Source organism: Pleuronectes platessa, chromosome 8 (assembly GCF_947347685.1).
Source record: "Pleuronectes platessa chromosome 8, fPlePla1.1, whole genome shotgun sequence".
NCBI lineage: Eukaryota > Metazoa > Chordata > Actinopteri > Pleuronectiformes > Pleuronectidae > Pleuronectes > Pleuronectes platessa.
The window spans coordinates 20,050,614-20,065,630 of record NC_070633.1 but is presented as its reverse complement, the minus strand read 5'-3'; the positions used below and the strand labels follow the sequence as shown (position 1 = coordinate 20,065,630).

Below are 15,017 nucleotides of genomic sequence, written 5' to 3'. Positions count from 1 at the left end.
AATTATTTCCACATTGACATTTGATTCAGAACTACTACATTGCTCCCAAGAGATATTTTTAAATATGTCTTTTTGTCAAATGTCAGAAAAATTGCGAACGATGCCTGTTGTATTTTTCAACGGTCTAGAAGCAAAAGTTGTATATTTAAATAAATAAAGCAGCAAATCGTCTGATAGGGAAGTGGGGAAAGCAGCGACCAGTGGAAAGTTATTATCATAAAAAGTGGAAGCAGCTGAAGATCATGAGAACGGCATCAACCCTCTTATTTATTAACCTTTGGCATGAAAGAAAATAAGCATAACAAGTCAAATTATTCTTTTCTGTTGCATTTCAGCTTCAGGGAGATTTTTAATATCAAGCATTATTATTGTCTGCATCGATACGTGCTGAAATAGAAAGCGTTTGTTTATCTTGCTGCACATCTACAGTCCCTAGACTCCGATCAACAGTGCAGTGAGTGGCTGGTGAACAGTGGCTTCCTCACAGGAACCCTTGTGTTTCAGCCTTAAAGGTTTGTGTGTCCTCAGATCAGCGTTGGGTTCATCTCTTCAGTCAGATACAATGGCCACTCTGATCAAAGCCCAGACCTGTCCTTTAGGGACAGTGTCCCTGAACGTGACCTGAGATGGGCAGAGAAGAAAGAGCAACTCTGGGCCCTCGGCGGGAGGCAGATTGATTTGGCGATCACCAAAGTGCTACAAACGGCATCAGCATATGGATAAATATTCACGTTTTGTTGCGTCGCCCTTTGTGCTGCTTACTGTAATTCTTCATCACTTTCAACACCTACACTTATTGTGAGACAAAACTCAAGTGAGGGTAGTGATTGGAGATATGTGAATATGTGGGCCTTCCCGAGTGGAGCTTGTAGAACAGCGTGAAAGCTCAACCATGACAGGAGGATCTGTGCTGTGGAGACGAGCAGGCCGGCTCCTCTGGAAGGTGGGGACGAATGGTTTTCATTGGACTACCAGGTCAAAGTTGTTCCCTTGTTATTTTCACTACATTATTTTTTACAGTGGATCTCTAAGTACTCTGTGTTTGATCTCTGTCTTATGATTTTGATTTGTGAAGGAGACAAAGAGCTCAAACATTCGAGTCATATTTTACAAGAGTCTGTGTGCTAGCGGAGGATTGTGGCGTAAGAGGCCGGACCAGGGGATGCAACATTCTTTTCTCTACATTGTTTCCTCTTGTCAGATTGGTTTGAAGAGCATCTTTGACCTGGGGGAGAGTGTTTGAAACATCACTGGGTCCATGGAGCAGAATTACAGTCTAATGTTCCCTATTAACAGAAAAGAAAAAGTCCAGGATTGGAAAGATCTGACTGCAGCTCAGCAAATTGTGTTGTGGGGCGCTCAGTGGAAAAAAGAGTTGAATGAGAGCAGAGTGCTGTCACTGAAAGGAATAGAGACCTGAGGACAATCTGGTTTTTTGGTTGTGAGTTTTTGTGGATTTCTTTTGGCAGCAGTGAGACAGTTTTATGAAATTAAGTTTTGGCTGTAGCGATTTGCTTTCTGTCCAAGGCACACTCTCACATACGTGAATGAAAAAGCAATCGTGGGTCAAAGGTCACCTCCCCGTGAAGCCACACAGCAATTTGCTGTCGGAATCAAATATTTGATCAGTCGCACAGACTGGAAGTGAACGAACTGGAGGTTTGCCACTGAGACATTCATGCACGTGTGACCGGGCCCTCGGATGAGAAAGCTGATTCCACTCTCATCTCTGTCTGTTCAACACTACATATGCCTGGCAGCTGCTGTCTGCCAAGAACCACACATAACCTCATAACATGGGAAATGAATGTGGGTTTCTGCTCAAACTAAACACCCAAGAGTTTTAAATGAGTCAGAGGCATGCTAGCTCTTTCCCCCTGTTTCCAGTCAGTATGCTAAGCTAAGCTAACTGTGAGTGATTTGATGAATTTAGTGTTTGGTGTCTGTCTATAGGTTGGAAATGTGATAATTGTTTGGGTTTCAAGAGACTAAGATGTTCAGAGATAATGCATTTGTGAATGTAGTTTTTTTTAAATGGTTTTAAAGCAGTTTTTTCAATCAGTGATGATGCATTAAGTAATTTTCATTTTTAATTGGCCCCAAAACCTTCATATTGGGCTTTTTCAAAACTGAACAATATATGTCACCCTCTAGGCCCCTGGGTTTCTAGTGTTGTTACCTGTGTTGGTTCGTAAAGTGAAATGTCTCAGCCTGTCCTGTCAAAATGAGACCGTCGCCCTGGCAACACCATCAGCATCTTCACAGCGTCACAGGGAGAAAACAGCCAACTTAAAAAACTGGGATGAATTCAAAAGAGTAAATCTGAAGGAATCACTTCCTTTATAATGACGCCGCAGCAGCTGAATAATAGTTGTCTGAGGAGGCAACGTGACAGTGGTGGAAGAAGCATCAAAATGGCAGCTCTCAGTTCTGTGTGAGTGTGTGTCTCTGTGTGTGTGTGTGTGTGTGTGGACATGCACTGTTACCGGTATAGTCAGCGCATAGAATCCAAAACACCAGAGAGAGGAACAAGCTCCGCGGCTCTCTCAGCTTAGCAACAAGGGGTAGCAACTAGTCAAGAGCTGTGAGGTAACATGCTGCAGTGACCTCTGATGTAGAGGAAGTAGTGGGGGCGGGATCACGGGAAGCATACTGATGACACCGGCACTCGACAGGCTTCCTTCAGTGCGCAGCCTCGCCAGAGCACGTGCGCTAACTTCCATCATGTAGCCGGGACTCTGCGGTTGAGCCTCCTGGTGTCGGCGACGTGATCGTGACACTGTAATGACTGATGTTAACGAAAAATACAGTAATTGACTCGTATCAATATATCAACAGCATGATTACTGGTAGTTGACTGTGGCCATGAGGGGACCCCTGTAAGAAATTACACTGAGACGTCTTTTACATGTAGGGTGCAAAGAGAAGGATATTGATAAAACTGGTTGTTTTTTATGTTTCTATTTATGTTTTGATTGAGTCAATTAATCTAATTAGTTAATTATGTGTTTGTTATATTTCTTATTTGCTTTTGTTGGCTTTTATGCATCATCTTTGTTGAAGTGTCTTTTTTTAAAAGCTTAATAGTATTAGTAGTAGTAGTAGTAGTAATATTAAGTAATCTATCAAGTTACACATCATACATTCTCTGGTTTCAACACTTTTGTTAGTCACATCATCATAAACTGGCTGTTAGTCATAATAAGAAAATTAAAAAACATACTTCTGGCTCTAAAAACCTCTTACACAATGTTTTGATATTTTATGTATAAAATCATCAATTTATCAAAATGAAATGGAATTAAGGTGCAACCCTGGCTAAGAGCAGGAATCTATTTCTGTTGCAGTATAAATCTTGTTTTCTCAATCTAAACATTGTGGAAATTCTTTAGCAGGTTTAATAATCAGGGTAATCACACAATTTTACCTTTAGTACAGTTCACCATGACCACAGGGTTGTTATGGAAATGGTGAGAATTATCACAAGGGTATTTATAAGTCAATGTTCTGTATATCAATAAACAGCCAACGCACACAAAGTGACAGAAAGTACTTAATTGATGGTTTAACTGTGATCCATTGTATGAGACCAAAGGCTTGATGCATGTAAAAACAAAATCATTGATCTGAACGTTATGATAAAATCACATGATAAAATATCATCATACTATCAGAAAATGAAGAGCTCAGGTGTGTTTACTAAACACATCAGTAATGGTTCTGTTTTATTCACAGACACTCGATGTGTCCACGTGCATCAGTGTTCAGACCCGATCAGGTGTCGACAGACCAGCGGAAAGTTCTCTGTGGCAGCGCTGAATATTTGTTAGGCTGAGTGCGTCTCCCTCTGTAGCCGAGTTTGTGAAGGTCAAACTGGCCAGCTCTCTCATTTGGAGCTGCTCGGCATGACAGAGAGGTAAGCCAGAGCATGCTTTCGTAATATTACATAAAGATGAGCAGGGCGCGCTGCCGACAGCTGTGACGAGCTATTAATTATGGTTTCATGAGTGTTCGTCTGCGGCGTGCGTGTGTTTGGGAGGACGGAGACATGGTCACAATACTCAATCATAGCTGTCAAATCAGAAAACTTTGAGCTTCAATGGGGCGGTTTTATGGCTGAACTTAATTAATTTCCTTGTGGCCGCCTCGATGAAATGAATGCCTGAATTTAGCTGTAGCTGTAGCAGGGGAGAAGGAGCAGTTGACCTTTACCGTTACGGGGGTTTCCTTTGTTCTCTCTCGTTATCTGCCTTTGTTCCAAAGAATGCAACATTGGGATGGAATGGCGCCTGCGAGTAAATCATCCCCGGCCGTCATGTGTTCATCCTGTTTAGCTCACATCTGTCACTTCTTCTCTCACCTTGCTTTTCTCCTTCCCGCTTTCCCCCAGCACCGGGGCCACAGCGTGAATAAGATGTTGGGTGCATGGTAATTGAGTAGGTATTGATTGGACTGCAGCGTGGCCTATGAGAGGCCAATTGGAGCCGGAGCATCAGAGCAGCACCGCTGACTGCCTCTCTCATCCCACGTTCTGCAGGAAAACACAAACGCAGTACCACAAGCGGCATCGGAAAAATGAAGGAACGTTTGATATATTTAGATAGCCCGAGGACATCGTAGCACGCCTTGTTCTCCTATCTGCTGTAAGCTCTGACTTTAGGACCAGGGAGAGTCTCCTTTAGCTCTAGCTATATGATTTGACTGACTGGGTGCCTCATCTGAGCGGGGCTGACTGTCATGTTTCACTGCGATGTCACCTCTGGAGAATGAGCTGTCATGTCGGTGTGCCTTGTCGGGAGAGGAGCTGATGTGGAAATGTTTGCTAAGGAGGAAGGGGATATTGCCCTGTCAGCATGCCCTCACCGTGCACATGCTGAACCCTGTTGTTCTTCCCCCTGCGCTCGACCTGCCAGGAAGACGAGGTCCTGAAATCACAAAACAAGAAGGGGTGACTTGTGAAGAAGAGGGCTTCACTTTCCTCATTGTCTTTTTCTTGTTTCCTATAGCTGTGACGTTATTGTCATCAGCAGGGATGTAGAGGTGAACACTTCACAAAGAAAATACCAAATTAGAGCCTTTTGGGTACACAACGAATTACATAAAGATATTATTATATAGAAACAGTTTTTGGAGAATGAAAATAACAGTATTCAGGCCTAAAGAAACTGACAAAGCTTCATAAGGCAAGGTTTCATATTTTGGGAAATATGCTTTCTTGCAAAGATTAAGATGAGATTAACGATGGTAAATATGACGCTCACCCAGGAAGCCAGCGAACTGAAGCCTCTTTTCCACTGGTCAAAGTAACATCTGCTAATATCTGGCTTTTGTCTGCATTGCAGAGTGTGAATAGGTACAATCCACATTCACTCCAGGGTCAAATCATTCTGCAGTAGACACAGGTTTTTATCGGCCCCTGCTCCTATCGGCAGTGATGGAAACGTGACACTCAGGTGATAAAGACTGGGAGCAGTGGGAAACAGCAATATGAAGTGTTAATCTGTGAGTTGAGGTGCCGGTCTGTAGGTTTTTTACATTTGGGCAGAGCCAGACACGCCCCTGCTTCCAGCTGTTATGCTAAGCTAAGTCAGACGGCTGCTATCTTTATGTTTATCTCTTATTTGCAATGAAGAAAATAAGTATATTTCCCAAAATATCAAACCTTTTAATCATGTCCATCCGAATTGCTTTACAAACCATGTGATGATTAACACAACACCGAAGTGATGCCATAATATTTTGAACATGTCTCCTTTTGATTTAACTGATGACGTATGGATTTGGGAAATGTGTGTGTGTGTGTCTGTGTGTATGCCGGTGTGTGTGTGTGTATGTCTGTGTGTATGCCGCTGTGTGTGTGTGTGTGTGTGTGTGATGTGGACAGGCAGGGCTGAAGGCAGTCAGCCACATCCAGCCCATGGCCAGGCATGTGCGAGCACAGAGCTGCATTAGCTGCAGTGAGAGCCCTGAGAGGTGAAGCGGGGGGGAGGTAGCCAAGCGGGACAGCCGACCAATAGCGTGCGAGTACCGGTTACCATGGGGACACATTGATTATTTAACAATTTGGATGAAGCCTGTGCCTCGCACTTGCCAAGGTTCAGTGGGAGTCTTTGTTGCCTCACTGTCCTGGGGGTCTGCAGCCAAGTGAGGGTTGTGTGGTGTCATGCCAAAGGGACACATGTACGGTGATGGAGACAAGAGACAGATACACAATCTCAGCTGACAGAAGAGCAAGATGATAGATTGATGAAGAGGAAGCCATTATGAACAGATGGGTGAATAGGACGAGGGAGTGAGAGAAAGGACGGACTGTGGCGAGTGAGTTTTCATCGCTCCTGGTGGTCAGCGGGGACTTGTTGTAATGATCTCATGCTGGGGAGGCAGTCTGGACTCATTGTCATGTGTTTGTACAGGAGCTCTTTGTGTCCACTATACTCACATGCGTCCATTTATAAGCTGATGGTCCGTGAAATACCAAAGCTACTGCACGTCTGCATTGCAGGTGGGGAGAAGAAAAACTGTGACGGGAGCCATTAATGACTAACGTAGGAATCAAGAGGAAATAAAGGGAATTATAATTACGGTGATCACATCTAGATTTGTTTTATTCCCGCCGTATTTTTCTCTCCCACACGTGTAGAACATAGAGCTACATTTAAACCTGACATTAATATTCAATCTTCTGTTAAATCAAGGTACAAATACCAGAGTATAGCTTGAATAGCTCTGAGTAGGATTGGATCAGGCGGCCTGCATCTAAATAGCATCCATAAAGCGTGACCATGTTATTAAAAATCCACCCAGCAGGCTGAAAGGTCACATTAATTGTCCTCAACACCACCACCTCCACCAGCTTAGACAGACCTGGCAAACGCTATCAGTATTAGCAGGAGCTGGGAAATGACTGTGACCTGGTATGTGGAATAATCCAACAGTTCTAACCAACTCTCTTAAATACATTCTGGGATGTAGTCACCTGCGGGCTGAGTGGAGAAAACAATAATTTGCAATAACAGGTGTAAATAAATCGGGGTAGGCATAGGTTTAGAAACTCTTAAAGGCCTTTATGGTGTAAATTAGGTTTTTACTTACAGCAAACACCTTGTCCTTTCCATGAGGAGGCCTAACATTTAAAATGTCGTGCCATGTTGCGCCCTGTTTGTTCTTTGGTTGCTCATATTGCAGAGTAGTCGAGTTCAAATCAAGTTTAAAGTCTGCATTATTGAAATTCAATTCGGGATTAAGTCCAAATCTGCCACCTTTTACTGTTTTACCTATTGAATTACATCAAGCTCTCTGACCCACATTCACCTGCTTGTCACCGACAGACATTTCCATCCCGTCCCGGGACTGACATCAATCAATAAGAGACTGCTTTTGTCTTCCCCTCACAGCTTGACTGTGATCCTCAACCTGCCTCCCAGATACTATGAATTAGTGTTTGTCCTCTGCCCGTCCTCTGTGGGCCCATAACCGCACAGACCTGCTCCATGTGTCATAAAACTTCAGCGCCGGTCAGATCTGCTGGTCTTTAATGAGCTGTCTGCTAAGTGAGAGTATCACCAACAGCGCCAAGGAGGGAGGGAGGGTGTGGTAATCCAATCTAATCCAAGTTACCTGAGTAAAAAGGTTAAACAAACTCGTGTTGAGATTATTCACGTTGAGATTATCTTCCATTATTCCGTTTTTGTTTGCTTGTTCTGTGAGATTCAGACCGAGGGATTAACGGCAGCGATCCCAGGCCTGGATAATACCGCTGTTCTTTACGACTGCTGGCTTCATTGTGTTTCAGCCGGCCTTGTAGCGTCAGTGATCAAATCGTGCCGCACCGGTACTCTGTGACACTCACACTGATGAGCACTGCGGGCGTTGTACTGTAACAGGTGTGTTTTGTCACATGTGCTCTCAGTAGTTGATTCAGTGGTTTAGTCCGTCACCGAGGGACAACAGTAGCCGATGTGTTGCCCTCAGGCTGCGTTTCATCACTTCTTGCTGTTTGGGCTTTGGTTTCAGGAGCGACTGGCGCTGACATGGCTGCTGTGGATCTGACTCTACAGTTTGTTTTATCTCTAAACCCCTCTTCTGGATTTTGGGTGTGTGCTGTGAACTGGTGTCCAAGATGAAAAAAGTGCAAAGCAAAAATGAGAATTGTGCAAACACAAGCACAGACGTGAGCATCTGTTCGACCATATGCAGATTACAACCAAGGCCTGATTGTGCTGACTGTAAGGGAGGGTTGGGAGGGAGGGAGGGAGGGAGGGAGGGGTGTTCCCAGCCACAGCTGTCCAGAGTCATAGCACATCAGGGCCGAGCGGAGCGGGTCAGATCTACGGCTCCGGTTTATCTGGAGAGCAGCCTTCATGGCCGGGGAACTCGCTCAGTGGCCAGCGTGGAGAAATGAAATGACACCTGAACAGCTTGTGAGGTGATGAACAGGGTTGGATCAAAGCACAGGATCTTCTGAAGGGTGCGTTTCCAGATCCGCTCTCTCGGGGACGCAGCCGTATCGCAGCCTTGTGCAGCGTCACTGAAAACGGTTGAGAAGCAGTGTAATAGAAAAAAGAGAAATCAAATTTATAGCTGTATTGGGATTTTTAATACATAACACGACAAACAATTATCTTCTGGTTCATACAATTCAACCTAGCTGCGGCTAGGGACCAGAGCACCCTCGTCATTTAGTCAGACTTGGGTCAATGGCACAGAACAATGGAATCACATTTGATTTATACTAAATAAGCCCCTCCTTTCACAGAGGTAGAATGTCCATCCAATCAGCTCTCTGCGTGTTGTCTTCAGGCTTAGATTTGGTCACCTTCAATCTGAATGAGGACCCCTTCGAAGTCTCACTACACATTTAGATGAGGCCTCTGCTGAGACTCAAACCTGGTTCTCTCAGTGAAACCCCCGTTCTCTCAGACCCCCTCGTCTGCGCCGTTTAAACACCTATGGTCACTCTGTTGCAGACAGTAAGATAACCCCTGCTGTGAAAACCCTTTCTTTCAGTAGCAGGCTCAGGAGTCTCCAGCCAATACACATCAGCACAGAGGATTTCACCAGTCTAACTGCAGAAAACATCTTAGGATATTACATTCTATATATATACACTTGTCAATCTTTCATCAAACTTATCTAAATACAAAATGTCCCATCACATAGCATAGGCTGCATAGATCAGGAGAGTAGTTGACTATAATTCAGTCATTATTATATGAGATATAATGATTTATAAAGTCATGGGATAAGTTATATATCCCTTGAATATATTTATTTATGTTTGAATAATTTTGCAACAAGCCTCTTATGCCAACCTCTGATTTTAATAAAGAAACTAGTAGATATTTATTTCATTTTATTTTTCAATATTTCAGTTGATACAGTTAACACAATATTTATATTTCAGTATAAATATTATGGTCAAATCAATAAAAATGTAGACAGCTAGTCGAGCTGCTCCAAAACCAACCAGCGTCTCCTCCTTCACACGTTCCACTTGGACAGCTCTCCTCTGGCCTCAGCTCCCAGCCGCTCTGAAGTGAGAGAGGAAACACCAGGTGGCATAATAGAGTCGAGCTGAAGAGTTGAACTGTGAAACTTGGGTTGGGTTCAACTGATACTGGAACTACACCTCAACGCTGCCAGTAGTTAGTCTGCGTTTAACATTTAACCCTTTGATTCACCCACAGAAAACAAACACCAGGGAGCAGTGTCAGTGTTTCCCTGATACGAGTGTTCATGTCTCAGAGGGACGTCTTTAAAACTGATCCGGGATCAAGAAAACTCTCAACAGAAACCAACTTTTTAGTTGAATTTAACTAGTAAAGTCATGTGTTTTTCAAATAATTCAGAATTCACAGAAAACATTAAACAAACATTATCAATTGAAATGTATTTTTTTACAATGAATAAAGAATGGACAAACAGTCCTATACCAAAGTGATAAGGACTCACAACGACTTATATTTATTTATTTTCCTTGTTAAATGAAAAGGAAACTGATTATCATAACAGTTACCAGAATAAAATGGTACTTCCAGATTAAGCAGATATTTAGCACATACCTGGGGTTGAAACTTGTATATTGTAAAAAAAAATATATATTAATACCAAACAACCTGCATGATATCAGCATACGGTAAAATAGTCTCATTAAAATGTTCTAAAATCAAAAGTGACGTCTTAGAAAACAGACGAAAACCAATAAAGAAATGTTATTCAGTTGATTAAAAAAAAGGCTTTGAGAAACGAGAAGTAGCTCATGTTGGTATTGTTCTCTTTATTATTCAAACTGATGCTGAATAATTCTATCAGTTATCTAATCAAACATCCACAATTATTTCAATGTTGCGCTTCCAATAACACAAACCTAGAATGAGATATACAATGAAATAAAGCTAATGTCGTGTTACAGTATCAACTGAATGGTGACTGAATAAAAAACTCTTGCACACCGTATGTGACACAACACGATGTTATATCTGTGCGTATGAAGTGAAAGAGAAGACGAGGAGCTGATGTGGGATCAGATGTATTGTTCCAACAGCCAGAACACGAGCCAGTGTGTTTTTATGAGGTGACTCTGGAACGTCTGGCTGAGGCGGTTAATAAGCAGCGGTCTCTCTGCCCCAGTCCTCATTGTCAGTCCTCACACCTTTAGCAAACACACACACACACACACACACACACACACACACACACACACACACACACACACACACACACACACACACGCAAAGCCTCAGCCCCAAGGGGACTCACTGACTGTTCCCGTGGCATCCGTTCACTTTGCTCCCAAGTGGCAGTGTGCGTACCGCATTATGTCTGCATGCTGCCAGCCTCACACACACACACACACAAACACACACACACACACACACACACACGCACAGTGAGATAATGTGTATCTGTTCATATTCACAGGCCAACCCTCCCCCCATCATCGTCAACGCAGACTCACTAGATGCAGGCCCTTATGTAAGTATCTGTTCTGTCTCTCTCTCTCTCTCACTCTCTCTCTGTACAGTATACATGTCTCTCATTCACACTCCCTCTGTGTCGGAGCATGAGCGTGTTTACGTGTGCGGATGAAAAGGCCTCCTCCTGTTAGTAACATTTGGTTTGCCATGTGGACCAACATTCATTATCCCATTGACCCTGCCCTGTTTGTCGAGAATGTGCCTTCTGCAGCAGCACATTCAGTGTCACAGAGCATGTGCATTTTACGAGAGGATGATGCTTTGGATTACAATAATTTTTTAGTTAATAAAACAATCACGTAAATGTGTTTTGTGTGTATTTCATCAAGGCTACCATTCTTCATACTTCTCTGTATTCAGTCTGATCATGTGTCCATTGTGTCCTGGTGGATGTTGGATTTATCTTTCAAATTTTGCATGCTTCTCTTTTTTTTCACACTGTATTTTTAGAAAGTGGCATGATTCAGACTCAGTGATGTAACCAACCGTTCTGTCTTTTCTTCTCTAGGTAAATGGCAGTGATGGGATGTATAAATATGAAGAGATCATTTTAGAGAGGGTGAGTTGCTTGTTATCTCCTTTTCATTTTATAATGTATTTTCTGCATGATGGGTAGATTTCTGTCCACTAGGTGGTAGTAAGGAGTGCTCAGTCATTGAGCCTAAAGAACATGAAAAATTATAAATCTCTATATTAATATATGAAAATATGATATTTTATGAGCTTTGTTATTGAAGTTATGACTGTTAAATCACTGCAGGGAGACACAAGTCTTAAATGTGATGTCATGTGAGTATAAGAACAGAATAAGACCAAGAGGAGTCTCTTTTTACATAATCATGATGCACATGTCATCGGCAGACGCCAGAAATATAAAGAGCTCTCCTGTTCAATTGTTCAGCCGGCACCACTACACTTGTCAGCTGTGTTTCAGCTTGTAGTGGCAGAGCTATATGTCTCTACTCTCATTATTCCACCCACATATAAATGCACCTCCGACCCCTTGATAAATGCACAGTATCTTTCTGCCCCTCACACTCTAAGTGGCATCTCTGCATGCAGAGGGCTTGAATAAACTATGCAAAGTCACACTTTAAAAGGTCTGTGGGTGTGGAACATTTGGTGGTAAGGCCCAGTGTACTCCACTCAGCTGCAGAGCAGCACACTGGGAGGCCTCAGCCTCCCTCTGTCCTAATTTGTTTCGACTGTTTCTCATTAATTATAGAAAATAATAAAGTGAAGTCTTTTCTCAGCTGTCTGGTTTGCTGCCAGTCTCTGGCCACGGCTGTCACATGCAGCAGTGTGCCTGGACCCGGCGGATCCAAATGGGTCCTCTGTTGTTCCAGGAACAGGAACATGGGGAGGTGGTGTCCGTCTCCTGCAGAGAGCGAGAGGCTCTGGATCATGCAATAGAAATGATGCTTCTTGGGTCATCTTTACCTTAGATCATAAATCCACTTCTCTCTTGACGTCTCTAACACTGATGCCTCTCTGTGGGATGATGGAATGAGCATGACATTTTGAATGAAGTGCCCTCCTCTAATGGAGTGCATGGCATTATCTTTTGTCACATGCAAGGACACACACACACAGGCACAGACACGTGCGTGTCCACAAAGATGAACATCAGAAACGCCTGTAGAAATCCCTGCAGTGGTCTGCATCGATCACACGTTCCTCTGAGATACCAATACACTTCAGAACCATATTGTTCTGACCTTGAATCCACATTGGGCGCATGTAAATCTGTGCATGTGTGTTGTTGTTGGTTTTGTCTTATTCCTTATTGAAAGTGTCAATCATAATGTGTGTGCAGGGGAACTCTGGCCTGGGCTTTAGCATTGCTGGAGGAATAGACAATCCCCACATTCCTGATGATCCAGGAATCTTCATCACCAAGATTATCCCCGGAGGAGCTGCTGCTATGGATGGACGGCTGGGGTAAGTTCCCCTTCTCACCGTGTTCCCCTCCTCCTCTTCCTCCTCCTCCTCCTCACCTCATTCTCTCCATCTAATCTACCCAAGCTCTTCTCTCTCTTCCCTAACCCCCCCTCTCTCGTCTTTAACGCTCACTACCACCATCTCCCACCAGGCAGTGCTGTGTGGGAGGCAGAGTTTTTACAGCCCTCTGCCCCCTGGCTCTGTGTGGTTCCTCAGATTTATGATTCACTGGAAAACCAAAGCCTGAAACATGCAGAAATTATGACATGGAGAGTTTTTTTCATATGCTTTTGGGGTTTCTGATTACATTGGCCATGCTAGGGTCCCTCCCTGCCTTTGTGCAGCTAAGAAACTCCTTTGCTGTTGACTGGCAACCTGGTGTGTGTGCAATAGACAGTATGTACTAAAAGGTTCCCCTCCACAGGGTAAATGACTGCGTGCTGCGTGTGAATGAAGTGGACGTGTCTGAGGTGGTTCACAGTCGGGCGGTGGAGGCCCTGAAGGAGGCGGGGCCGGTGGTGCGGCTGCTGGTTCGACGGAGGCAGGCGCCACCTGAGACGATTTTGGAAGTCAACCTGCTGAAAGGGCCCAAAGGTCAGAGACAACGCAACACACACTCAGAGAAGAGAGAGAGAAACATGAAAGTTCATCTGCATGCATCCTTCTAGGAGATGAGTGGAATACTGAATGACGACTATATTTTTTAGGTTAAGATGTGTTTGCAGATATAAGTACCAGTTTAATAGGCATTCAATTTTGAAAACAAATGGACATAAAAAAAGACTTTTAACATTATATTGACTAAGAAGCCATTATATGTCTGAGAAGACGCAGACGTACGGTATATCTAAAAATGTATCAAAGCCAGAGGTCGTTGTGTTCACACATGTATTGACTTTCTGACTGTGTGTATTTCTCAACCAGGGCTGGGATTCAGTATCGCTGGAGGCATTGGGAACCAACATATCCCAGGAGACAACAGCATCTATATTACCAAGATCATAGAGGGAGGAGCTGCGCAAAAAGATGGACGGCTGCAGACTGGAGACCGCCTGCTAGCTGTATGAGAGTCCCTCACATATCCAGTGTTCACTCATGAACTAATTTTAGGTTTAATTAGTTCACTAGCAAGTAAAAAAAAAAAAAAAAATGTCAGGACTGGTTACAGACATGTGTTGCTGTTGCCGGGCGGGGACAGTATTTGCTCCCTGTAGATGACTGACTGTTTATGGGACATGTTAACTACGCCGCATTATCTGGTTGGTTGCTCCGTCATTTTAAGCTAAGTGAGACATGCAGCACACATCAGCATTTATGACTCTGTGCATGATCGATGATTTATTGTCCCATGGCACGGGCCAATAAAAAAGGCCCATCCGCTCAATACGAGAGTGAGAAACACTGCACTTGTTTAAGGCTGCTGTACATCAGAGAAGAAATCACTCATCACTGCGGTCTTTACGTCATCGCTCCCATTATCGCACTGTGCACTAACAGATAATGGGCATTTAGGCACTTTGCCTTTCACATATGAAGAACGCAGCAGGAGATCACATTCATAACAACAGGAGAATGTCCGGACTCCAGTGCATGTCTGAAAACAGCTCGTGTTTTAGGAGATTGGAGGAAATATTGGAGAATTTTCATTTTATTGTAAATTATGTAGACCCCGCATATTGAAGTTGATTGACATCTCCAGTCCGTTTGATTTTAGTAAAGAATATATTAAGTCATCATTTCTCATTGACAGCTGATGTACACACATATCAGCTGTCACTGTAGGAGTGAGTTCACAGAAGCTGTTACTCACCTGAGGTATAAAAAAAGTTGTGTTAAACATATTTGCCAAAGGAAACCTTTTATCCCTCTACCTCACATAATAGAAAGATACCTGGCTCCAGGGAGGAGCTCTGCTTGAGAGCAGTTTGGCGGACATGTTGGCAACATCCAGACGGCATCATTTGCGGCACAAATATTCAGTATAGTGTGTTATCCACTGCAACAGATCCACGCCATTTTGAATTTACAACACTTAATTTCACACATAATGTACTGTACCTGTTCCTTTGTACTCTAACGTGTTTATTGATAATTCAGTGA

General features: G+C 43.4%; 1 protein-coding gene across 2 annotated transcripts in view; it reads left to right on the top strand.

Moving 5' to 3' along the window:
- Positions 1 to 15,017, top strand: part of dlg3 (discs, large homolog 3 (Drosophila)) — a 75,153-nt gene that overhangs the window by 32,673 nt on the left and 27,463 nt on the right. For both annotated transcript variants that reach the window (XM_053429529.1, XM_053429530.1), the window contains 5 exons: positions 10,921 to 10,974; positions 11,485 to 11,535; positions 12,793 to 12,917; positions 13,342 to 13,511; positions 13,842 to 13,978. In XM_053429529.1, the coding sequence (XP_053285504.1) occupies positions 10,921 to 10,974; positions 11,485 to 11,535; positions 12,793 to 12,917; positions 13,342 to 13,511; positions 13,842 to 13,978 (537 nt within the window). The remainder of the gene's footprint in view (positions 1 to 10,920; positions 10,975 to 11,484; positions 11,536 to 12,792; positions 12,918 to 13,341; positions 13,512 to 13,841; positions 13,979 to 15,017) is intronic.